This window comes from Lates calcarifer, linkage group LG13 (assembly GCF_001640805.2).
Source record: "Lates calcarifer isolate ASB-BC8 linkage group LG13, TLL_Latcal_v3, whole genome shotgun sequence".
In the NCBI taxonomy this organism is placed as follows: domain Eukaryota; kingdom Metazoa; phylum Chordata; class Actinopteri; family Centropomidae; genus Lates; species Lates calcarifer.
The window spans coordinates 13583875-13608894 of record NC_066845.1 but is presented as its reverse complement, the minus strand read 5'-3'; the positions used below and the strand labels follow the sequence as shown (position 1 = coordinate 13608894).

Sequence of the window (25020 nt, the reverse complement as noted above, 5' to 3'; positions counted from 1 at the left end):
GTCTACATTAGCACTTTATTGCTGTGTGATTTTACCCAGATGGAAGTACAGAACCTCTTCCCTTCACTCTGGAACCTGTTGGGACCCTTGCAAAGGAGCAAGAGGACTTCCACTTGCAGTCCACCATAGTGTCCCTGCAGGCTGGTCAGAATGAGACAGAGGTTGTCCTCCTCATCCTGGATGACTCAGAGCCAGAAGGACAGGAAGTATTCTTCATCTACCTCAGTGATCCAGAGGGAGGAGCACAAATCACAGATAGTCCATCCGAGGGCTTTGGAGCTTTTGCCAAGATCACCATCCTTGGTAAATTGATGAAAAAAAGATCTTTGTTTGCATCCACTATATATCAAAGATAAAAATAAGTATTAAGAAGTATATTCTTTCACTTGCAGTGTGTTCTGGCAAATAAGAATGATGCAATATATTTATTTATTGGCATGTATTCTGGACTCTGTCTTCTCCCGTTTATAGCACTGGATAAATCCCAGGTGTATGTTTTGTATCTAATCAAATGGACCTGCGGACATGTGTTATCTCAATAAGTGATTCAATATTCTTCTCTGGTTTCACTAATGCCCTTTGATTTGCATTAGGTTACTGCTACATTAGTCTCCATTAGTCTTGGGCCTCATGGCAATGCTTCTCATATAATCACTGCAGTGATTTGATTATTCTACATATAGGATTGATTACAAAATAAATGATTATGTGATTGTGAAGTTATGAGGAAATTAATGCATACTCTCCTTTTCTAATTTTTCTCTGTTTCTGTTTTGGTGTCTCTATTTTTTATCCTTTCCTCTGCCCATGCCAGGGAGTGATTTCCACAATGGTATTATAGGATTTAGTTTTAATTCTTTGATGGGCCAAGTACTAGATGAGGATTCAGAGAACAGAACTGCCATCCTCTACCTGCAGAGACAAGAAAACAGGTAATAAAAGAACACTTTTTTCCATCTGAGGTTAATAACAATTTGTCTCCTGGAAATGGTTCACTGTTTGCCACCAATATGTCTTTTTTTCTTCATCTGTTCAGAGCCTTTGAGGATTTGCAGGTCTTCTGGAGAGCTACCCTTAGCAAGGCAGCTCTAACTCTTGTCAGCAATGGACTAAACCTAACCAGACAGTTGGTGCAGACATCAGGAACTGCACTGTGTAGGAAAGGAGCAATAATATGTGCTCTCACTCTTGAGGTCCAGGATGATGAGGTAAGAGGAAGGCAGGGGCCCCTGGTGAAAGCAGAGCTATGATAATATTGGTATCTTGCTGATTACCTTGAAATTCACCCAGTCCCGCAGTATAAGATACATTACAAATTTGGTAGAATAATGCATTTCTTTCTCTGTGCAGTCATAAGAAATCCTCTGGTGTACAAAATAATACAACTGCTTGTCTGTGTTGCCATAGGAACCAGAGTACCAGACATGGTTCTTGGTGGAGATTTATCAGGTGGGTGCTGGAGCTGCCATTAATGAGACCACTCGTTTTGCCAACATCACCTTGGCAGAAAGCGACGACCCACAAGGCCTTGTGTACTTTGCTGTGGGCCATAGGTTGCCCATTGCCACCCTGACAACCACAAGGCTCAGTCTCCAGATATACAGACAAGCAAGCACAGCTTCAGCCATGTCTGTGCAATATCGCACACTGGTAAGTAACACATATATGTACTAATTAAGTATACAGCACAAGTGGCAGACACAGGCACACCTGGACAGTGTTTATGTCTGTCTGTCTGACCTGCTTTACCTCATGAGTTTCAGCAGGCACAGATCTAAATGTATACTGATCTAATCTGGCTCTCTCATAATAACTTGTAATTATTTGTATTACTGTCAGCCAATTAAGAAAACTTGATTACTTTATTATGTCATGCTCTGTCTGCTGCAACTGAGCACCAATATTGGGATTTGCTGTACAGTGGTTAGAACTGAACTTCTTAAATGATGGACAGTGGTTAATTTGTAAGTTATTTACAGCAAAATGATTTTTCAGACCATTTATGTTTACTTCTCAATTCGTGTACATCGTCAGAGCAATTTAGAGTAAAATCAAGTCATAGTTGAGATAAATACAAAGATAAATACATGGAAGAAGTACCAGCTTTGCGTGATATAATCCTTAATTCATCTAGTTGTCCCCTGATTTCAGTCTGTCTTCCACTTGCACATATATTTCATTAAAAGTCATGGTTTATTGATGTTGATGAAGTTCAAAAAGACCAATGTTTCCTCCTCTCCTCACCTCTTTAATCTCATTGCCACCCTCCTTTTCTTTGAGGGGCCATGATTAGAGGTATCTTGCCTACACACAGCTTGGGGACATTATATGCACTAGCACTCACTTTTTGATATTGGATATCAAAGTGAGAGACTGTCTAGTACACTCAACAAAAATCAAAAACCTTACTGAGACACAGAGCCAGGTCATCTGCTTTCATGTCTCTTTCATCTGCTTTCAGTCTGCAAAACTGCATAATAAAAGTGTGTTTTGTTATTATGATTATTTTCATTATTAAAAGCCCAATCCTCATTTACTTTACATTGTACTCTCACCACAACTGTCACAACATGGTCAACTACGCTCATTTACATTTTTGCTGCAGTTGGAATGCAGATCGTGTAGACACTCAAATGGGAGTTGGGGTACACTTGTTTATACTAAGTACTCAGATGATAACAAGTTATGTCACTTTTAATCATTTGGGGTTATTTTTTGCATATAATATCTTAATGTTTTCACTCATTAACTTAGCTTTAATCAGTTGAACAAAGTTTACCACAATACATGTCTATGTTTTTCCTATAGGAGCTTCATAGGGAAGAGGTGGTGGGTCCCTCCATAATCCGGCCTGCTAAAGAAGGAATGGACTTTCCCAAGCAGGAGGGCCGAATAACCTTTGCTGCAGGACACAATAACACATCACTGGACATATACCTGACACCTGACCTCGCCTCGTCCTTGCCTACACCCAAGCGCTTCCAGGTGGAGCTTTACAATGCAACAGAGGGCACCAGAGTGCACCCTCGGTTTGGGCTGGCCAATGTGACTCTGGTGTCAAATCCAGCAAGTGCAGCTGTGTGGGTCTTACTTGACCAATTACATCAGCCTCTTGATCAAACTATATTGAACCAGGTGCTGCAAGGACTGATCAATAAGGTCACTACAACTCTCAATCGTGAGCAGATGGCCGCTGTGCTCGAAGCTCTGGAGAAGGTAAGAAGGTTCCAGAGAAGATTAGCGACAAAAAAAATCCCTGTAAAAACCTGTAATGAGGAGCAGATAAAACAGTGTGGTTTAATTTAATATTCAATGTTGTACATGCTCCTACACAGGACCAAAATCATGATATGAGACTAGATATCATCCCGGATAATTGAATGTTTTTTTTAATCTAGTTTAGTTTTAACGATTTTCTTCTGAAAGCACAAGTACTTTTCTCCAGAATGTCATCACATTGTCCATGTCAACATATCTGGCCAAAAATGTTGTCACTGTCTCCCAGACCTTGCAAATGGCAGATTTACTGATTTGTATTTCATTTTTAAAAATGATTGCATAATGAGTGAGTGATGAGTGAAACACTTGCTTCTGTGAGATCTTATTTTTTCACCACTTGAAGCTTGTGAGTCAGTGTAGTAGTTTGTGTCAGACAAAGCTATGCTAAAGGGCATACATCACTTGCACTGCACTGCTCTGACAGATCTGAGAACCAGTTTGTCATTTGAAAAGGTCTCAGTTGTCACTCTACATGAGAACTGCCACCACTGCTCTGATGTTAGAGTCTACATATTGCGCTTGCTCAGCCTCCAGACAAGCGGAGACACTGTAATTTAATATGAGGGAGAGTGCAGGGGATGGAAGAGAAAGAAATTAGTTACACAGCATGAGAGTACGTGGAGGCAGAGAAAGAGAGAGTGGGAAGAAGATGAAGGGAAGGAAACAATGCAGACAAAAATGGCATTAATTCACGATGAAAGGCACAAAGGACAGTGACAGAGCCTAGAGCTTTGGAAAAGACAAATGTGGTACTCAAATACAGATCAGATGCATATCAGTGACAGATACATGCAAACAATACCAGAGGTTCTTAATGCTTCTTTCACTCTCTCTCACCCTGTCTTTCACCTGAGCCAGGTGCTTGTAGAGGCAGAGAGGTTTCCTTTACATGAAAGCAGTCGGAATTTGACCTATGACCTGCTGTGCGCTTTGGCCAATCCCAGCAGAGAGGACACCCGAGGCCTCAGCCACCTTGCTGAGGTGGCTGAGCGATTTGCTTTCTCCCTGCTCACGCGCAGCCAGTGTGAGATGTGAGTGTCAATACCCCTGTTTAGAATTTCACATTAAGAATGCTCCAGGCTTGGTTGTAAATGTTCTTTTTTGTGTGATTTCTCCAGAAAGGGTACCATCCTGGAAACATGTCCGTATATGACCATCTCTGCCTTCCAGTGGTACCCAACACAAATCAATGGACACAAATTCAGGGGTCGTAATGCAGACTTCTTCCAGCTCCCAGACACCCTGTTGGCAGTACCAGCAGCTTTGACTGCTGACTGCGGCAACCTCAGCCAGATTCAGCTGACCGAGTTTAGAACTGAGCACTGGTTTCTGAGCAATGATACAAACACTGCTCTCAATGGGAAGGTAGGGAAACTCATGTAGTTTTGCTTCATTTACTGTAAAGAGCAAAGGACGTTTCTAAAATTACTATTTTATACTGGTGGGAACATGTTTTATTAAAAACCTGCAGGTGGCAGTATTGCTTCAACAGAAACTAGCCATTAATTTTTTAGTTCACTCCAAAGCTGAACTCTCCTCTTCTCTTGTCTGTGCTTATATGCAGGTATTCTCAGCCAGCCTCCAGGACAGAGGGTCACGACCTCTAGAAGATGGCAATGAGGTGGTGTATCGTATCCACACCCCCGGCCAGCAAGTTAAGCCAGGCCGATCTCTGTGCCTTCTCTGGAACCAGACCACTGCAAGGTAATCCACCAAAGACACACCTATTTTGGTTCATGCTCAGTCCCTCTGGATAAACCAAAGACAACTTGTTATCACTCCAAATATATATTAATACTCAAAACATTTCTAGTCTTGATGCTGGAACTGCCATTGCTGATAATGTCAGTGGTAAAGTGTGTTTATTCCAGCATATGCCCACTAAACATTTAGTTCTTTTAGTAATTGTTATTTATCTCAGCTGCTTTAAAGCCTCTCTGATACTGAACATCTATACTTGTAGCTATCTATAATATGTTCTAAAGCTGTCACCCTGTGCTCACTTCTGTCTGTCATCCTCACACTTGCTGTGCAGCTGAGACCAGTTTGCCAGTGCAAGTTCAGTCTCTCAGTAAAGCCTCTGTGTCCATGGGGGAAGTCACATCTTTGTGTTTAATATCTGCACATTCAGTCTGGTACACACTGAATCCTCCCACTCAGAGTCGGTTTGTTGAGGACATTCTTGGGGCGTGGAATGGGACTTGGCTGGAACACACTGTTACAAGTTAAGAATTGGCAGGTTTGGTTTGGCCCCAAACAGCTTCTTGGACAACGTATCCCAGAAAACAAAACTGATGAGCAAACTGATATGGAGAGAGCAAAGGTGAAGAGAGAAGCAGAGTCACTGACAGGGAAAGGTCAATGTTGCAGTATGGCTTTGTTGATGTGAAAGGAAGGTTAAAATGAAAATGAGGATGGGCTTTGCTTCTCAACAGCTGCTCAGTCAATACCTGTCTGTTAGTTGTGCCACTGAATTTAGCGCACAAATGAGGTGTAAATGTGACCATAGATAACAATAATTTCATAAAAAGAAGCCAGAACACCACAGAGCAGTCCGCTGAACAAAAGGCCCATTGTGTTGCCGTGTCATTTGCCTGGTCTGTGTTATTTTCTGTGTTGTAACATGTCTGTTCTTTTTCTTTCCTCACCTTTTCCCACATCCTCGCCTCTCCTCTCCTCTCTCCTCTAGCTGGTCATCAGATGGTCGATACTGCAGGGTTGTGAAAGAGAGTGGGAACTATGTGGAATGTGCCTGTTCCCACTTGTCTATCTACACAGCCTACGCAGAGTTTGCCACTCTTGCATCTTACAACGAGGCCTTCTATGCCTCGGGATTTATCTGCATCTCAGGTACAAAACACACTTTTTCTTTTTTTTTTTTTTTTTTTTTTTTTTTTACATCTTCTCTTCTACACTTGTCTTCACTTGTTCTGTCTGCACACCTCCTGCTTGCCTTTCTCTCTGGTGCATTCCATCCTCAGAGTTTGACCTTCCTCATCCCTCCCACATTGTTATATATAGCCACTGATAATTCATATAAATAATTTTTTAATCAATCATTAATATTGCTTTCATGTTTTCCACTTCCCCCCTCCACAGGCTTTGCATTGGCCATTATATCCCATGTGCTGTGCTCCCGTTTCCCCATGTTTGCTGCCAAACTACTCACTCACATGATGATGAGCTGCCTTGGAACTCAGGTAATGCATTTCTGCTAACATGCTTTTTTTTATAGTACTACAGTACTTTACTATATAGGCCACAATAAGACAGAGATCAATGGTTATAAAGGCTGACTCCTACACCGTCTGCATTTCTTTGGCATTTACGTTCTCTGTATGGCCTCAAATGCAGATGGATAGGGAACCTTTGGAAATTATAATAGAGGCATTCATCTCTGTGTATTCTATGGATCAGTAGCTCACACACATTAACACAGGTGTAATGTGTAATGTGTGTAGTGCAACACACCCTCATGACATACTGACAGAAACAGAAAAACACACAGAGACACACACACATACATACTTATTTATATTTAAATGTTTTAAAATTATATATATATGTACATTTATACACACACACACACACACACATATATGTGCTGCCGACCCATCCTACTGGCCACCAGACATGTCACAGGTATTTTCTTGGAAATGTGCATAGACGTGAACACACATCACTGAATGTCACTGGTTGCGTAGTTTGCGGGCTGGCGCGTCCTGACAACGTAACCATGCCCCCCGCACCCTCGCCCATTAAAAACGCAAGCTGTCACATAAGCAGTGAGCGAGATAGATACGCGGCTAGTCTCTCAGCTGGTCCCTACTATGTGTGTGTGTGTATGTGCGCATGTGTGTGCGTGAGTGAGTGCGGGACTGGTAATTTTCCACTGGTCCCCACTCTCTTTGGTTGACAAACACGAGCCCCTACTAAAGCAGACTGTCATTGGGGGCGAACCACGTCGGGCTCAACCTGTTTATGGCCCCAACAGAGCCCCTGAACCTTAAAGGGTTTTGGATGGAAAATTCCGTCCTGTTCTGTTTCCTTGTTGATACTGTATTGCATGTTAAGGTCCTCTTCCTTGGATGTACACGTGTCTGAGATTGTGCTATAGTTTATAAAATACATGTGTGTGTTTCTCTAGCCTTCTTGTCAAGGCCAGGCGATGAAGGCCTGGTTGAATTCCACACTGACAAACTGAAGGCCTAACTGAATGTGCACTCTGGTATTAAGATGTACCCTCATCTACTGGGAATATTTTGGAGGTAATGATGGGCTCAGAGCGCAGGATGTTCTGAATTAAAATAGACCATTTGACGTCATTGTCTTCACTTAACTATGCACTTCATCTTAGATGTGAGATTGCTGGCTAGAAACAGAAAAAAACATAACTTCCTTTTTTGTATAAACCTCTGGCAGCAGATTTGTTTGTGAGGTCTATTTCTCTTTCGCCTCTTCTCTCTAAAAGCCTTGTCTGTGTCCAACACTTCCCCTAAATTTAGGGGGCCTTATTTTCGTAAGCCTGGTAGATGACGTCAATGCAGCAATCAGCTCATCAATTCAGTTACTGACTTGTCTCTTGTTAAAACATGTATGCACAAGATGAGAGGTGCCAAAACAATCTCAGAGTGAGGTCCATTAAGTAGCTGTTCTGGCAGATATCTTACCATTCAGTGTTGTGTTTGGTACCTCTGGAAATCACCTGCTCTCTGATAAAGTAGACTTTCTTGACTATTTCCCCAAAGAATTATCTAAGCACATTAATAAACTGAATTAATGCTGTCACACCAAAACATACAGTACATACTGATATCTGGCTACTTCTGTTAAATTGAAGGAAAGACACACACATTCTCTCTAATCACAAAACCAGAACAGTGGTATGTTTTAGGACATTCAAACTCAGTAAAAATGTATCTGAATCCACATCCTTTCAAAACTGTGGCTGTAACTGCTTTGAATTTGGAAAAAAAAAACACCCATCATTTTTACAATCAGTGGTTGGCATTAGGAAGGAATTGACATTATGCTTCTGTATCAAGAAGGCAAATCGTCCTGCGTCTTTGATGGAAGAGATGTAATTAGTGACAGAAATGTCTCTTGAACTCGTGGGTCCCAGCCTCGCTCGTGCTTCACCATTGATTTGAACTGTCAGGTCCAGCTCCAACCACCTCTAACAGAGAGGGCTCTCCATCTGTGGTGGCTGAGCTGCAATTAGTCACTGACGCTGCCCTCGGTGGGGAGAAAATTAAAGCTGCCGGTTTGATTTATTTCTCTCTGCAAAAGCTACAATCAGCTAGAAAGAACCAGAATAATATCCTGCCTTCTGTGAGAGTTGAGAGCAGGTGGAGGAGATGGAGAGGGCAGAGGATGGTGGTTCAATTTATGAAGTTTTTAACTGTCTTCGTGCCTCGTTATGTCTGGCTGTCATCCTTTTTAGCCGTCTAGTCTCTGCAAATGTCACAGACCCATGGGTACCAATGGTAGTGCATTTTATAGAACATTTGGACGACTAACAAGATTAATCTAACATCAGTTATATAACAGGATTCATTTGTCTATCATCTTGTTCTCCTCCTTGTTTCCAGACATTTTTTTTTACATATTTTGACATCCTCCGATTTGTTTTTCTTTCCAAAGATTTAATTAGAAGCTATAGTAACAATACCTCTGTTGTCAGGGAATCACCAAAAAAAAAGGCCACTCATCTTAAGGGGCCATCAGTCAACAAGTTATCCCCCTGCAGTTTTAGCACAAACGTTTCCCTTACAAATGATGTTAGTAAGACATGTCACTTTTTACAGAAAAAGTACATGAACATTTCACAAACAGCATATTGCCAGAGCTGTGTGTCCACATGTCTATTAGCTTCTTAGTGCTCTGGTTTTATTTTAAGGATGGGTGAAATGCTAGATATTAGGTATATTATGTAGACTTTTCATGGATTTAGTAAGATATCTTTTAAATAAGCCCAAAAATATTTCAGTTATAGAATCTTGTTGAAGGGTCAAACAGGTTGGAACTGATCCGTGTTGATATCAAGACACAGAGAGCAGCCACTGACAATGATACAGACATCAGGCCTCCTACTGAGAGAGAATAATGATTTGTCCCATCCACCACCTCCAGAGAGAGTCCTCTCACACTGAACGATGGTGTGTGTGATTTGTGTGTGTGTGTGTGTGTGTGTGTCTCACATCAGAGGTTGTGCGGTGACAGTCTCTGGCTCTGGCCAGCAGTTTATCCTCCCCTCAGCAAGACAACTGAAGATTGTCTGTGTAGAGTGGAAATTTACCCAGTGCATATGTGCTATGAGAGTGGACCTCAGCTGGTTGTATGTGTGTATGTTAACATGCTTTTGATATTGTGCGTGTCATCATGTCAGGGCTCATCACACGTGCAGCAGTGAACCCCAGTTATTTTGTGTACTATTTCTAATAATATCTTTGTTCCCTGATTGTGTCCCTCACAATTCTTTTTTTTTTTTACCTACGTGTGACAGTTATATTTGTGTAAGTCCATCAAAATTAAGACATATTGCACAACTTTTGTTTTCAGTTATCTTGCTGTCATCAGGGTGAAGAAACTCAGAAACTGAAATTTATTTTGAACAGAAAACACACAGAAAGACGAGAAGGTCATAAAACTGATTGATAATGTTGAGTAGTTGACTCCTTTCAAACACCACCAGATGGCTGATGGTTTCATTTTTCTTTTTATTTGAACCCCTCTCTCTCTGTTCCTTATCTTTGGGCTCCTCAGGCATTTCATCATCTGATTTAGATTCATCTCTGTCCTACTCATTTCAAAAACAGTAGAAGATGTTTGCCTCCCAAAAGAGAGTGTAATAATATTTCTGAAAAGGACTAGACATGGGTTACTGACAGTCTTCCCAGGAATATGTTCAGTAAATCATAGCTCTGTCGTGGCACTGTATGCCAGTAACTGTTGTGTCACTAAACAAACGTTGGCATTTTGAGATAACCACAGGCACCCCAGTCAATTTAGACTTTTTATTTCTACTGAAAGTCACTTAAGATACATACTTAAATACTTCCCAGCCCATTGGTGTTTGTTTCTTGTTTATTTATAACATATGATTGGCATGACTCTATTATTTCATATTAAATACTGCAGCTGATGTTTATGTGTGAGCTTGAACACACATATCCATGTGCTGATGTGGGAAAGGAAAATCTAATCTCCATCTTTATTGCAAACAAAACACAATTTAATTTCTCATCCACCGTGATTAAACAGCTCTCCATATCCCAGACAGCCATTCCCACACAAGTGTTTACCCCACTGGTCCCAGTGCTTTATTCCAGTGTCTGGGAGGTGTTTAGGTGACTCCTAGTTCTGGTTATAAAGGATTTCCTGTTAGCTCTGGGACAGGTTCCAGCATTCAGAAGTCTGCCCCTCACACCGCACACACGCAGACACACTAACTTCTACTCCCCCACTACACTTCCTGTTTTTGAGAAGAATAAAGAAGCTGTCTGATTGCGGTCAGGATTCCTAAAGGTTCCTGTTTGTCGTCAGCATGTATGTGTGTGTGTGTGGAGGGGGGTGGGGTGGAGATGGGGTGGGTTTAGGTTTTGGACAAGTGTGCATGCAGTTTCTCAGCTCTACAGGAAAAGGGATGTATGAATTGCGTAATCCAAGACATTACTGTGTCCTTTTCTGCAAAACGTAGGATCAACAAGTCTTTATAAATAATGTGAGTGGCCCTGCTTTTCCTGTGAAAGTTTATTAGTTCCCATAATGGCCAATCAATCACTAAATCAATAAACAGAGAGAGTTTTTGTGTGTCTGCTTCTCTGGTTGACGTCAGAGAATAGGCCTATCTTATCGTTTTCTCTGCTTATCCCCACAAGAAGTCTAGAAACAAAATGCAAATACAAAATAAGCAAAAGAATGAGGAGAAATCATTGTTCCTTCTTCAGTCTAGTCAATAGAATTACTCCAATATATTTTTCTCTGGTACCCCTTTGTTTTAATGTTTCAACAAACATGTTCTTTACAGTGAGTTTTCTTTACTCTGTAGTCATTGCTGTTGAAAAAAAAAAGGCAAGATAAAGTATACTGCATGTCCTTGATAAGATTTTAATGCAGGTCTAAGCTCTTTACTGTCTGTCAGCCCGAGCTAATGGCAGGCAAGTGATGGAAGGGTATAAAGTATCACCAGTCAGGGCCCACTGTATGTGTGTATGTGTGTATGTGTGTGTGAGTGTGTGTGTGTGTGTGTGTGTGTGTGGAGGGAGGGAGGGGCGGGGGGTGGACGGGACAGTGGAGAGGTGAAGACTGCCTCTTGGGAGACTCACATTACACCCTACTGGCTGGTCCAACACCTTGTGCCTAGTGTTGCCCTGACTCCTCTCCTCTTCATCTGATCCGTCTCTGTTCAAGTCAGCAGCATCTTTCTTCAAAACAACTCACTTTTCATTGTGACCTTGTCTCTTTTGCCTGATACTGAAAAACGAGGCTAAACTATAGAAACGAAGAGCTCATTTTTTGCTCTTTCATGTCTTCATTCTCATGTTTTACTCCTTTGTGTCTTTCTGCCCCTCTGGCTTTTTCCTTTTCCTCTCACCCAACCTTTATTTCACAAAATGATGAGTAATGTCCCTGTTTCTATTCTCTGTCCCGTTTATCATTCTGACTGCTGCTGGGCTTAGCTGGGAGCTCTGACATTATAAGCAAGAGACTGACTCTGTCTGTCCCTCCCCTTCTCTCGTTAAAGTGACTGGGCACATCCTGTGTGACTCATCAGTTTGACCACTGACAATATTTTTGCATGCTGTTTTTCCCTAAACTGGTTACAGTCACAGGACTTCTTCTTCTCAGAAACTCACCAATCTTCAAAATGTCTGCCAGGACAATTTTCATCAAAGTGTAATAACATCATAAACACTGCAATGACTCCTGATCTTTAAAGGTACCCTGTGGAGTTTTCTTGTAAACACAGTCATATTTTTACTGTCAGTGTTTTTCACAAGAACACATTTAATCTGTTCTTGATTCTTATGAAATGTAGTGAACACATTTATTTCACAAGAGACATTTGCAAACCTCATTGCTTAAAGTAATGACAGTCTTTTCTTTCCTGAAATTTGTTGGCACATTGCACAGTTTCTTAGCAGTCAGACAAACTAACTGTTGATCAGTAGCAGATGGTTTGCATACAACTTACTGTTTAACATTTTGTACTGATCTGAAAAATAATGAGATCTCATTTGGCATCTGTTGTAGTCTATTTTAGCTTGACCGTCTTCATCAGGGTCAGCTTTAGTGCAGGCTGAATAAGACAAAGACCATCATAAAGGAAACTAAACTGAGTCTTAAACTCATTCCTGCCTCATGTAGTAGACAACCTACTGCTTGATCATGTTACATTTTGTTGCACTTACATCAACTTCACACACTGGTCATACATTATAAAACCATAAAATCTGTGACACACAATTAAATGCTCAGCTAATGTAATTTCCTTTTTATACTGACCTTCTCTGGATCACATCATGCCATAGCCAGCAGGATGAAACACACACACTTATATACTTACTTACTTAGTCATCTGCCAATGTAAGCCATCCTTCTTAGTCCAGTTGAGGTTTCTTTCGTAAACTATTGACCAATAATACGAAATAGGTCACGTTCAGTCATTAACTTACTTTGTGTAGCTGCTGAACTGTGTAGTATTTGCAGTATTTATAATATGCAGTGCATTTCCTTACTTTTGCATAGGTTGCAAGCAGTTATATTTGTGTTTCTGTGGCCACTTATCTGCACCTGTGACAACTGATTTGTTAAGTGCAATGTTAGTTGAATTAATGGCATTGGTTTTCTTAGCATCTGCTGACAGCAGACTCTGACCTTTCTGGACTCTGGAAGTTACACTCTCATTTTTTTCCAAATGTGTGTTGTCCTAACAGCTGTCAATCCCAGATACACTTCTATGAACTTTCCTCTATTTCCAGAAAAATCACAGTAAACAGCAAAAGGAGGCCTCATTCTCCTTCATCAGGGTCTACAGTTGGCTCCTGCCATGTCAGGTAGCTGTGAGACATGAAACAGTGAAGAGGAAATCCTGCAAGCTGTCAGTGCCTAGGGCAGTCATTTCTGAGGTGATGGGATGTTCCAGTACACACTGTTAGATGGTACAGCAAGTCACTATGTGAAGCTCAAATTCACATAAACATGGATATTCAGCTACAATGTGTAGCAAATTACTTTTATATGAAATTCATGTTTCAATAACAGCAAAATGTATATCCAACAGACATGACTTATTACTTCCCTTGAGCTGTAACCATTGACTTCCCACTCATTACCTGCTTCAGTAGATAAAAATGATACTGTCAACAGATACCTGGGAGTAAAATAACTTGTGGCAAGTCAGATCAAGGGCTTGATTCATTTTATCGGTTGCTGGCTCCCCTGTAATCTGATTTCATTTTGGCAGGCTCATACTTTAAGAATTTAGGGCCAAGTTGTAATAAATGTACTGGCATAAAGAAATCTGTTTAAAATGAATCAGTAGTCATTGTTGTATTTTTAGTGCTGTGTTTTCTAAACTCTCCATGCCAAAACAGGCACCTTTCACCTGATTCTGTGGAGTCATCCAGTTTGTCATGAAGGACTTTGTCAAAAGGTTGCTGACATTGTGAATGATAAACAAAGTGGGAGCCTCCAGTTGTCAAAGTCCCTGCTCTATTTTTGGAGTTTGACAGCTTGTCTTGGCAGACCTCTGTGTGCAGAGTGGAGTGAACCTTGGAGGTTTTAGAGAAGTGAAAACATGAACTGTTGAGGTCAGTGGTGTTGCCATTCTCGCTTCTTGTTTGCACTGGTTTTCTTGGTTGAGTTCAACAGGATGTTCCCCGGTTGTTGTAACATATGACAGCATATAGGCATTAATGCTGTCTGTGCTGAGCTAAATGTTACAATTAATATTTACATTTATATCTAGTAATTAATTATGAATCCTCTGTTCAAACTGCCTGAGAATTTCTTGTGCTTGCCAAACTAGAGAGACAAAGGGAGGGAGAGAGAGACATTGATTGATAGAGTAAGCTCAATGATGCTAGGCCTGAAATAGAAAATGAGAATCGCCCAGCTTCCTCACAGAATCAGGAAATGTTGAATGGAGGAAGGAAATGGTGAATGGCGTAATCAAATAAAACTGGATCTATAATAAGGTCTTTTGTTCTTGGCTTATCAGAAAATTGTAATCAGTCCATTTTGTCAGTTTGTTTTTTGCTTCGCTTGAATCTTGAATCCTGGTGTTTTCCTGAGCCTGTTTTAATAATTGGAGTTTAAGATAACAACAGCAGACATGCTGCTGATTGGAAATGCATTTACTCATAAACAAAATATATTTTAAAGCAACAAAAATATTAAACACATGGCAAACATACACAGATAAACACATACACACACACATCCCAGCATATTATTGTGAATATGCCTACACACACATGTAAAAGCGCAGACAAATGTTTTTCACGATATCGGTCTGTGCGAGAAAGCAGAGCCAGCTCCCGGATGTCATAGTTATGAAACACATACATATGCTTGCATTAATGAGTGCACAAACATACAGAAGCATACACAGATGGTTGTATGTGCACATACCCACTCATTTAACCCACACAAAACTACACACACATACACACAAACACTTATATGTAGAAATACAGAGGAACACAGACACAGCCCCAGCCTTCTGCTCTTGGTCGCTTTGATCTGTAGGGGTCACTCTAGCTCCACAGCCAGAGCCAAGTTCAACAGCAGATGTGAATGAAGTGCCTGATCAATGACTCCCCAGAGCACTACCTCTTTTTACGACTAGACCAATTTGAAGCGCACTAGGAAATTGCTGCACTGTTATCCGTAAAGAAATTGTTCCAGTCAAAATCCTCCATCTCTTATTCTTTGACTCAGTTCACCTGTAGAGATGTTAAAGCTATATAACCTCCTCACTATACAGGATCTGAATGCAGTTTAATCTAACTAGCGTGATACAAAACAGTTAAAAGTTAAATTACAACTGTAGGACTGAGGCCAAAGTCTTGCAAGCGTTGTGCTGATTTATTTTGGTATGGTAGTTGAAGAGGGCCGACTGAGACATTATACAGCACATGATAGTACAGCTCTGGCTCTGATTAAGTCTAAATTTGACTTTGAGGTACCAAAGCACAGAGTATAGTGAGTGTGTGGGCAGGAGCAGCATGAATGCAGCATACAATATTTAACTCAATCAGAGCCTTCACATATTGATTCACTACCACCCATTGACAGGCACTGAGAGCTGCCGTAGGTCAGCCGATTTGCACAGAAGGAATCTCTCCTGGATCGATGGCCTGTTGGACAGCAGTGGATGAGGCTGCTTTAGTGGGTCAGTGTAGGTTTCTGTAGGCCTTCTGATCAATATGATTAGACGTGATCCTGTCCTCCTGATGATTGGTCGAAGCATGAAAGTACTACCAATTTGGATGTGATGCAACAGGTCACCATAAAACAGATCTATGTGTGCAGGTTGTGTAATTGTTTACAGTCTTAGATGTGATGCAACTCACATGGCACTGTCATAATCATATCGGCATAATTGTGCACCCCGCCCCCTTTTGCTCTCTCTGTGCCTCTGATTGTGAATTGATGATAAAGATGACCCGTGCTACCAAGGGAATAACAGTCCTTTCAGTTTTGTGTATCTCATTCAGAGTGAAAGGCCCTGGAAGCTGTGAAACAAAGAAACTTTCGCAGCAACATCTGTGAATATAGCTGAACATTGTTCATGATTCCATGATGTTTTGCTGTGTGGCATTTCATCTGTTGACCCAGAATCACATAAAGCAACTGTGGTCAAACCTTGGCAATGGACTGTAGAACTCTGTTTGAGGATTGGCACACTCCCACATCTTGTATGCACTGAAGCACACAGCACGTATGTGCTTCTGTTAGTTTCGTGGTAAAGCAAAGTAGACCCGTTGAGCGTGTGTGTGTGTGTGTGTGTGTGTGTGTGTGTGTGTGTGTGTGTGTGTGTGTGTGTGTGTGTGTGTTCTGGTAATCATCACGTTGTGGGGACAAAAATCTGTTTACACAGTCACGTCATGGGGACCTCTGACGGTGTGGGGACAAAAAATCAGGTCCCCATGAAGGAAGCCCTATTAAATGAGTGCAGGAGCTATTCTGAAGGTGCCTGTGTGATTTTTAGCATTGGCCCATCACACATGTTTTTCAGTCAGTGTGTGTGTGTGTGGAGTGCTCACTTTCGCCCCTCGTAGTTTGGGACTGGTAGTGCACTCGCTGCTCCACACACACACTTATTCCAAATATGGCTGGGCACTGCCCACTTCCTTGTCCCCATAAGGAAGGATTTTACCAGCATGTTACAGGCTGCAATCCACACGGTGGATGAAGAGATGGATTATTTACAGAAGATATACCAGCTTATGACCTTGGAATTTTTGCAAAGGAGCAAAAGTGAAACACAAGGTAAGCACATTTGTATGACAAACCAGAATAACCACTATTCAACTATCAAATTAAGTTGATTAGCTTTCATTGGTTAGCAGAATAGCTAGCTAGCGCTAGCGCTAGCACTGGCTAGAGAGGCCGTGTGTAGACTTTAAATGTTACTTTATCTGATTCTGTTTCTGATTGTGATTCTGAAATGTTTTACTATGTTTTTCCAATTAGTTGCATGCATTTTGGTGTGAATAAATTAATGCACACTAAAAAGATACAGTTAGATCTTTAGCTAAATTGTTCAATCTCGGATGATAGGCTTATATGGTGAAATTCTAGCTTTTATAAATGTAAATGTGATTTTTGTTTCCCTATGAATTTAGGATCAATATTTGTACTGATGTTAGGTAAAAGTGAATTTATAAGGTAGCTAGAAAAAACAACAAGCTTTGACCAAAGTGCTTTTACACAAAAATATTAAATGCCATTTCTCTGAGACTTCCGTTGTGAAGCTTTTAATTTGAAACTGTGCAGGAAGCACCCTTAACATTAACAATGCTAACTTTGTTCTACATCCCCATCAAAGCCCATTATGTTTTCAAGGCTGAAAACATAATGCAGTGGGCTGTGAGGTGCTTAAAATTGTTCAGTAAGTGTCTGTGACTCTGTGAGATATATCAAATGAAACCCAACACAATTTTTATATGTTATGAGTAAATGTATGCACCACACTACTTGAATGTTATTGGATGCTGGCCAAACATCATGTTTACTGTGTCTGAAAGTACACTAACTAGATATCTAGTTATCTACCTAAGCTACCTAAAACAGGGATTAAGGTTTTCAGCGTAATCTCGTTGAATTAATTAAGGATTTGTAAGGCGAAGTTGTCTGATGCAGTAAGTTAGGTTCAAAAAGTACTTAAATTCTCCCTGGAAATATGATTCTGCACATCTGCAGTCTTTACATCCAAGTGACCATTTGTGCCTTGTGGTTTTATTTTCTAAAATTATGTCATAAAATATGTATTTACAGACAACCAGCACTGCAGCTGATTCCATAGCAGTGGTTGATTTCCATCCTTCACTATACCGAAGACTCAGAGAGATGATGCTACAGGTCCAAACAACTCTCCTCAACAGGTACATTCATGTTCATCACTTAAGGTTTACTTCTACAGTCTGTCTTTGTTATTTTGTTATTCTTTCTTTTAATATTTTTGCTTTTTTAGGCAGTTTACACTGGAAATTAAGTGTATTGTGATGATAATCTAGTGTGAATCAATATACCAGACAGTTTAATGAACTGCATATAGAAGGTTAGTGGTAGTGGCATGTTTAGGGCAGAATTTGACCTTCACAAGAATCTTTTTTCTTAGCTTATTATTACTTTGTTTTGGACACTTACGGTGTCCCCACAACACACATTCAGTCAGCGTCTGACTAGAAACTGTGTGAAAACATGGCCAAAACTGGTCCCCACAAGTAACTGTAACACTGTGTGTGAAAGGTCCCCACAAAGCCTGTTTTATTCAAACACATATTGGCTGGGCAGGAATGATCTTAATCAATACATTTAACAGCTTAAAGTAATGCATGTAGAAGGTTAGTGGTAGTGGCATGTTTAGGGTAGAATTTAACCTTCATATGATTTTTTTTTCTTAGCTAATTATTACTTTGTTTTGGGCACTTACGGTGTCCCCACAACACACATTCAGTCAGCGTCTGAGTAGAAACTGTGTGAAAACATGGCCAAAACTGGTCCCCACAAGTAACTGTAACACTGTGTGTGAAAGGTCCCCACAAAGCCTGTTTTATTCAAAGTGTGTGAATGCAGATAGAGCATGGCTGGGCGAGAAGAAATATTTCAGTATGGATTTGATTATTTTTTTCTTGGCCAAAACTGGTCCCCACAAGTAACTGTAACACTGTGTGTGAAAGGTCCCCACAAAGCCTGTTTTATTCAAAGTGTGTGAATGCAGATAGAGCATGGCTGGGCGAGAAGAAATATTTCAGTATGGATTCGATTATTTTTTTCTTCCAAGTGTGTTTTATGACGGCATGTATCTCAGAGATTTTGTCTGAACAGGTGGTCAATCTATTTGCATGTTATGCAGTCTTTACATCCAAGTGACCATTTGTGCCTTGTGGTTTTATTTTCTAAAATTATGTCATAAAATATGTATTTACAGACAACCAGCACTGCAGCTGATTCCATAGCAGTGGTTGATTTCCATCCTTCACTATGCCAAAGACTCAGAAAGATGATGCTACAGGTCCAAACAACTCTCCTCAACAGGTACATTCATGTTCATCACTTAAGGTTTACTTCTACAGTCTGTCTTTGTTATTTTATTATTCTTTCTTTTAATATTTTTGCTTTTTTAGGCAGTTTACACTGGAAATTAAGTGTATTGTGATGATAATCTAGTGTGAATCAATATACTAGACAGTTTAATGAACTGCATATAGAAGGTTAGTGGTAGTGGCATGTTTAGGGCAGAATTTGACCTTCACAAGAATCTTTTTTCTTAGCTTATTATTACTTTGTTTTGGACACTTACGGTGTCCCCACAACACACATTCAGTCAGCGTCTGACTAGAAACTGTGTGAAAACATGGCCAAAACTGGTCCCCACAAGTAACTGTAACACTGTGTGTGAAAGGTCCCCACAAAGCCTGTTTTATTCAAACACATATTGGCTGGGCAGGAATGATCTTAATCAATACATTTAACAGCTTAAAGTAATGCATGTAGAAGGTTAGTGGTAGTGGCATGTTTAGGGTAGAATTTAACCTTCATATGATTTTTTTTTCTTAGCTAATTATTACTTTGTTTTGGACACTTACGGTGTCCCCACAACACACATTCAGTCAGTGTCTGACTAGAAACTGTGTGAAAACATGGCCAAAACTGGTCCCCACAAGTAACTGTAACACTGTGTGTGAAAGGTCCCCACAAAGCCTGTTTTATTCAAAGTGTGTGAATGCAGATAGAGCATGGCTGGGCGAGAAGAAATATTTCAGTATGGATTTGATTATTTTTTTCTTCCAAGTGTGTTTTATGATGGCATGTATCTCAGAGATTTTGTCTGAACAGGTGGTCAATCTATTTGCATGTTATGCAGTCTTTACATCCAAGTGACCATTTGTGCCTTGTGGTTTTATTTTCTAAAATTATGTCATAAAATATGTATTTACAGACAACCAGCACTGCAGCTGATTCCATAGCAGTGGTTGATTTCCATCCTTCACTATGCCAAAGACTCAGAAAGATGATGCTACAGGTCCAAACAACTCTCCTCAACAGGTACATTCATGTTCATCACTTAAGGTTTACTTCAACAGTCTGTCTTTGTTATTTTGTTATTCTTTCTTTTAATATTTTTGCTTTTTTAGGCAGTTTACACTGGAAATTAAGTGTATTGTGATGATAATCTAGTGTGAATCAATATACCAGACAGTTTAATGAACTGCATATAGAAGGTTAGTGGTAGTGGCATGTTTAGGGCAGAATTTTACCTTCACAGGAATCTTTTTTCTTAGCTAATTATTACTTTGTTTTGGACACTTACGGTGTCCCCACAACACATATTCAGTCAGCGTCTGAGTAGAAACTGTGTGAAAACATGGCCAAAACTGGTCCCCACAAGTAACTGTAACACTGTGTGTGAAAGGTCCCCACAAAGCCTGTTTTATTCAAACACATATTGGCTGGGCAGGAATGATCTTAATCAATACATTTAACAGCTTAAAGTAATGCATGTAGAAGGTTAGTGGTAGTGGCATGTTTAGGGTAGAATTTAACCTTCATATGATTTTTTTTTCTTAGCTAATTATTACTTTGTTTTGGACACTTACGGTGTCCCCACAACACACATTCAGTCAGCATCTGAGTAGAAACTGTGTGAAAACGTGGCCAAAACTGGTCCCCACAAGTAACTGTAACACTGTGTGTGAATGGTCCCCATAAAGCCTGTTTTATTCTGACAGGTACTGGCTGGGCAGGAGTCATGTTAATTAGTACATTTAACAGTTTAATGTAACGCATGTAGAAGGTTAGTAGGAGTGGCATATTTAGGGCAGAATTTAACCTTCTCAAAGATTTTTTTTCTTGGCAAACTGCATTAAATGTCCACACAAAATCTGCTTTATTTAAGATGGCATGTATCACATCTTTGAGCTTTTAATCTTATTTCTAAATAGCAAATACTATAATAATGTAAAATGTTGTTTATACTGTTGCTCTTGTGAACAGATTGTGACAGAATTTCAAAGCAAAACGTAGAGTGTCATCCCACTGAGACAGACTAAAAGTGTCATAGTAAGTTCTCAATTAAGATACATTGATATAGCTAACTAGAACATAATTCACAGTGTACTTAAATCAAATCTGCTCTAACTCCATGACAGATTTTTGTCAGTAACATTAGTATCAGGAGTCAACAGAAAAAAAAGTTCAAAAAATGCTGATTCATTAGTGGAAATGATTCATTAGTTAAATGATGTAGTTCAAATATACTTACAAGGCAATTCTATACTATTGATTAACAAATGATACATTAACTCTGTATTGTCAACATTCTGTAGTAACTGTAAATTATATATCTTCATGAAAATCTTGAATTTTTATTTTTTATCTTTAAGGTTAGGCCACCCAGATGAAGAAAACATCCTGGCAGCAAACAGATGTGCAGATGATGGAAAGGCGCATGAATCGATTCATCACATCTTGTACCAGCGTCAACTGACTGTGAGAAGTATTTATGGGCTGAACTGGGAGCAGCAGAAACTGAAATTCTTCATTTATAACCACATTATGGCCTACAGGCATGTAAAAGTTGCCTTCCATTTTTATTTTTTTAATATGTATTATCCTATTTCTGCTGTGTTGTGCAGTTGACTACATGCACAGCAAACAGCACTATGCTTTGTATCAGTAGCACCATTTTCTGGCCTCATACTATGTCTTTACATAAACTATGAGGAAGTAAGCTGAGCTAAATTTCAAAATTTGATATTGATTTACTACACCTGTATTTTTTCTACAAATTTGCAGATTAAACTTTTCTTTCAACAAATGCAATATTATTAATTATTTATTATTTAATAAGAGATGCATATCATGTGTCATTTTGTCATTAGTAATAGGCATATTGTTATTATGAGGTCCCCACTAAACACATGGGAATTTGTGTGAATTATGCAAATAATATGTTAATGAGGTCCCCATCAATAATGTTCACTGGATTTTTCAGAGGTCCCCACTGAACACGCTCCAACCATTACTTCATCATTTCAGGTGTTTGAACGCGTGTATGAGCTAACAAGGCTGTGATTGGTTTACCTGATTTTTTTCAGCCCTCTACAACCTCTAGAAATGGTGGTCCCCACAAGTGATGATCAGAAATGTGGTCCCCATACAAGATGGAAACCAGTATGTGTGTGTGTGTGTGTGTGTGTGTGTGTGTGTGTGTGTGTGTGTGTGTGTGTGTGTGTGTGTGTGTGTGTGGGGAGCTGACCCTGCGCAGCTGGTTACAGTGTTTTTATAGCCGCGCGTATGCACATGAATCCATGTGCGTGTGTCTCATGCCTTGCAGCCCAAAGAGTTTTCTGTCTGGTCTCCAGACTGGCTCCCACCAGATGTTGAGGAAGGAAATTCAAGAGGCTTCTTGAAAGTAGCCCCGTTGTGATCGAAAGCAGCTGCAGGTTTCCAGCTGTAGACGCTCTTTGACTGAAGTGTGAATGGGTGAAAAGAGAGGAGGCCTGCTGGAATTCAGCTAAATGTGCTTCATGTGGGTGGTATTGCTGAGATTGTCTTTATGGAGGAGGCTGCATGACCACTGGTCTCTGCATTAGTGTAGTATGAGTAGTGTAAGAGAAGCAACAACGGCAAAAATATCACTGGGAGTAGTTGCTATATCTACATTTACTCTCATTAATAGAAACTTATTATGATGAGCCACATTGTCATTATATTTAGTCCGCACAAATCTCTACCACACTACACAGAAAACATTATTTGAGAAAATACTAATTAAATCAATCACAATTTAAGATGCTTTTAGAAATGATACAACAGAAATACATGTAGCACAGGGCTTTGTACAAAAATCTTCTAATGTTCTGACTTCCCAAAAAAAGCTTGGGATGTTCCTTGGTTTCCGCATTCCCTAGACTTAAAACAGTGGCATTAGTGACACTGTAAACTTGTTGACAGCGTTTGAGCTTGTTTTAGCTGCTTTATAGACAGTCCCCTATTCCTGTGTCACACAGGGTCACACTAAAACTCTAAAATCTGCAGGCTCTCACTTTATCGTTTGTTCTGAGAATATATCAGTCATTCCCGGAATATGTGGTGAAGGTTCTTGATATCGTCCCTCCCTGTTTCACACGAGCACATAGACACACCATTACTGTATTACAGCTTGTGCTCACGTAAGCGAATGTGGATGCAGTGTTGTGGTTGTTTGGATGTGAAACAGACTGAAGGGGGGTGGATGTTTATTTGCAAACTGCTGGCTCAGCAAGTAAGCTGCAGCCTGAGGTTCAACCCAAAACACCTGTGAACTTTACTTCTACACTCTGACCTTAAGCAAGTGGAGATGCATTTCAAAAAAACACTTTTGATAGTTGCTCATTATCACGCATGGACAGTTTGAGGAGTGAACCATCCAGTGAGGCTCAAAATGTCAAAAAATATAGGAAGGGCCTTTTAAAGCTAAAGACTTGATGTCTTTATGCTTTCAAAATGTGACTTTGGACACTTGACACCAGATTGAATCAGTTTCCATCTCAACTGTGATGCATCTATTTTTATTTTAACAACCTCACACGTCTTGTCAGCAAATGTTAAATCACTTCACTTATCTCTTCTCCTTCTCCCCATGCACTGGCCCACTAACCCAGCTATCAGACATCCCCATGTGACCTGTTTCTTGCAACTAGATGTCCCATGTGCTTCAGCACATAAACAACACATATCGCATGAAGCGAAAGGCTGCGGCACGTGAGGAGACTGATGATGCTTGCACACACCAAATGGTGTAAGGCAAGAAAAAATGGCGTTGAAACAAATATTGTTACTGGTCACATTACTTAATTTAAAGCAGCCATAACTTAACTCACTTATATAACTATCAATATATAAATCTATATATTTTAGTTCCCTTTGCTAAGAGTAGTCTGAATGTCTCAGCTGTGGATGAGAGGAGTGATTGATAGTGATGAGAGGACTCGAAGCGGCTTGATGGGAAAGCATTGCTTCAGTGAGAAAATGATGATGGGAGTGAGGGTGAAATGATAATCTCATACTTGTCTTTCTCCCTTTCTTTTGCTTTATCTCTCTCTGAACAAAGGCATAAGAGGAAACACCCAGGGTGCAGGCTGAGGCTGGAACCAGCTAGATCAGACCGGTAGCTGTTAGAGAGAAGGGGGAGGTGAAGGAGAAGGGAGGAGAAGGAGGAGGAGGGGGCGATGAGATGAAGGGTGGAGCAGAGGATGTAGAGGGAGTTGGGGGGTGGGGAAGGGGGAGCAGAAGAAAAAGATGGGATGAGGGAGGCTGGAGGAGGGGAGAGGTGGAGGTTAAGTGTGGTGGATGGATAGTCTGGCAGGCAGACAGCTAATGCCCCATTCTCTCAGTGATGTAATGCATCAGGCAGATGCTATTTTTAGCCACACTGGTACACTTAGCTACCTAGCGTCAGCACACAGGGCTATCGATCAGCAGTGAAACTTACTGTGTATTATGGTTCCTCTGTGCAGTTCGGTGCTGCAGCATGTTCCTGATCTCCTTTGTTAAGAATTATAAGTAAATGACAATATGTTATTCGGCTGAATTTTATTTCATTTTGTACTGTACGATAATTTGATTTCTTTTTTGCAAATGCATCCTCTTAATGTTTCTGTTCTCTTTCATTTTCATCTTGATGAGGCTATTTGGCATCAAGCCACTTTGCTGTCAGCTTCTTTTTCATTCACCACTGCTGCGTTTACGTTGGGAAACAAACATTTTGTTTCTTTCAGACCTGCTTATCATATCAAAGTGAGGTTAAATCTTTTCTATTGATAAGAAGAATAATTCCCAAAGCAGCAGTAGATCTGAAACAAAAACAACAACTCTGTGCTGACAGTCTCTGTGGGGCTTCAGGGCCATTAAACAAAGGGGAGCTCTCTGATTGGACATTTAGGCAAGGAGATGAACCAACAGTTCAGGCTTAAGGTCTAGGCCAGGACAACATTCTATAGGAGAGTAGCTGCTTTGTTTTCT

The 25020-nt window shown here is 40.3% G+C and overlaps 1 protein-coding gene and 1 long non-coding RNA gene across 3 annotated transcripts in view; both read left to right on the top strand.

The window, feature by feature from the left end:
* adgrv1 (adhesion G protein-coupled receptor V1) overlaps positions 1 to 25020 on the top strand; it is a 114533-nt gene that overhangs the window by 54400 nt on the left and 35113 nt on the right. The window contains exons 79-88 of the mRNA XM_018668798.2: positions 40 to 303; positions 815 to 932; positions 1037 to 1208; positions 1408 to 1650; positions 2809 to 3216; positions 4138 to 4310; positions 4398 to 4644; positions 4844 to 4983; positions 5969 to 6129; positions 6379 to 6479. Coding sequence (XP_018524314.1) covers positions 40 to 303; positions 815 to 932; positions 1037 to 1208; positions 1408 to 1650; positions 2809 to 3216; positions 4138 to 4310; positions 4398 to 4644; positions 4844 to 4983; positions 5969 to 6129; positions 6379 to 6479 — 2027 coding nt within the window. The remainder of the gene's footprint in view (positions 1 to 39; positions 304 to 814; positions 933 to 1036; positions 1209 to 1407; positions 1651 to 2808; positions 3217 to 4137; positions 4311 to 4397; positions 4645 to 4843; positions 4984 to 5968; positions 6130 to 6378; positions 6480 to 25020) is intronic.
* On the top strand, positions 16605 to 21832 carry LOC108878283 (uncharacterized). 2 transcript variants are annotated; one of them, XR_001960211.2, is made up of 5 exons: positions 16605 to 16779; positions 17788 to 17894; positions 18944 to 19050; positions 19955 to 20061; positions 21399 to 21832. It is a non-coding gene; the product is annotated as an uncharacterized LOC108878283 (long non-coding RNA). The 2 variants fall into 2 exon arrangements; XR_007814489.1 differs by lacking the exon at positions 17788 to 17894 and having other exon boundaries at positions 16619 to 16779.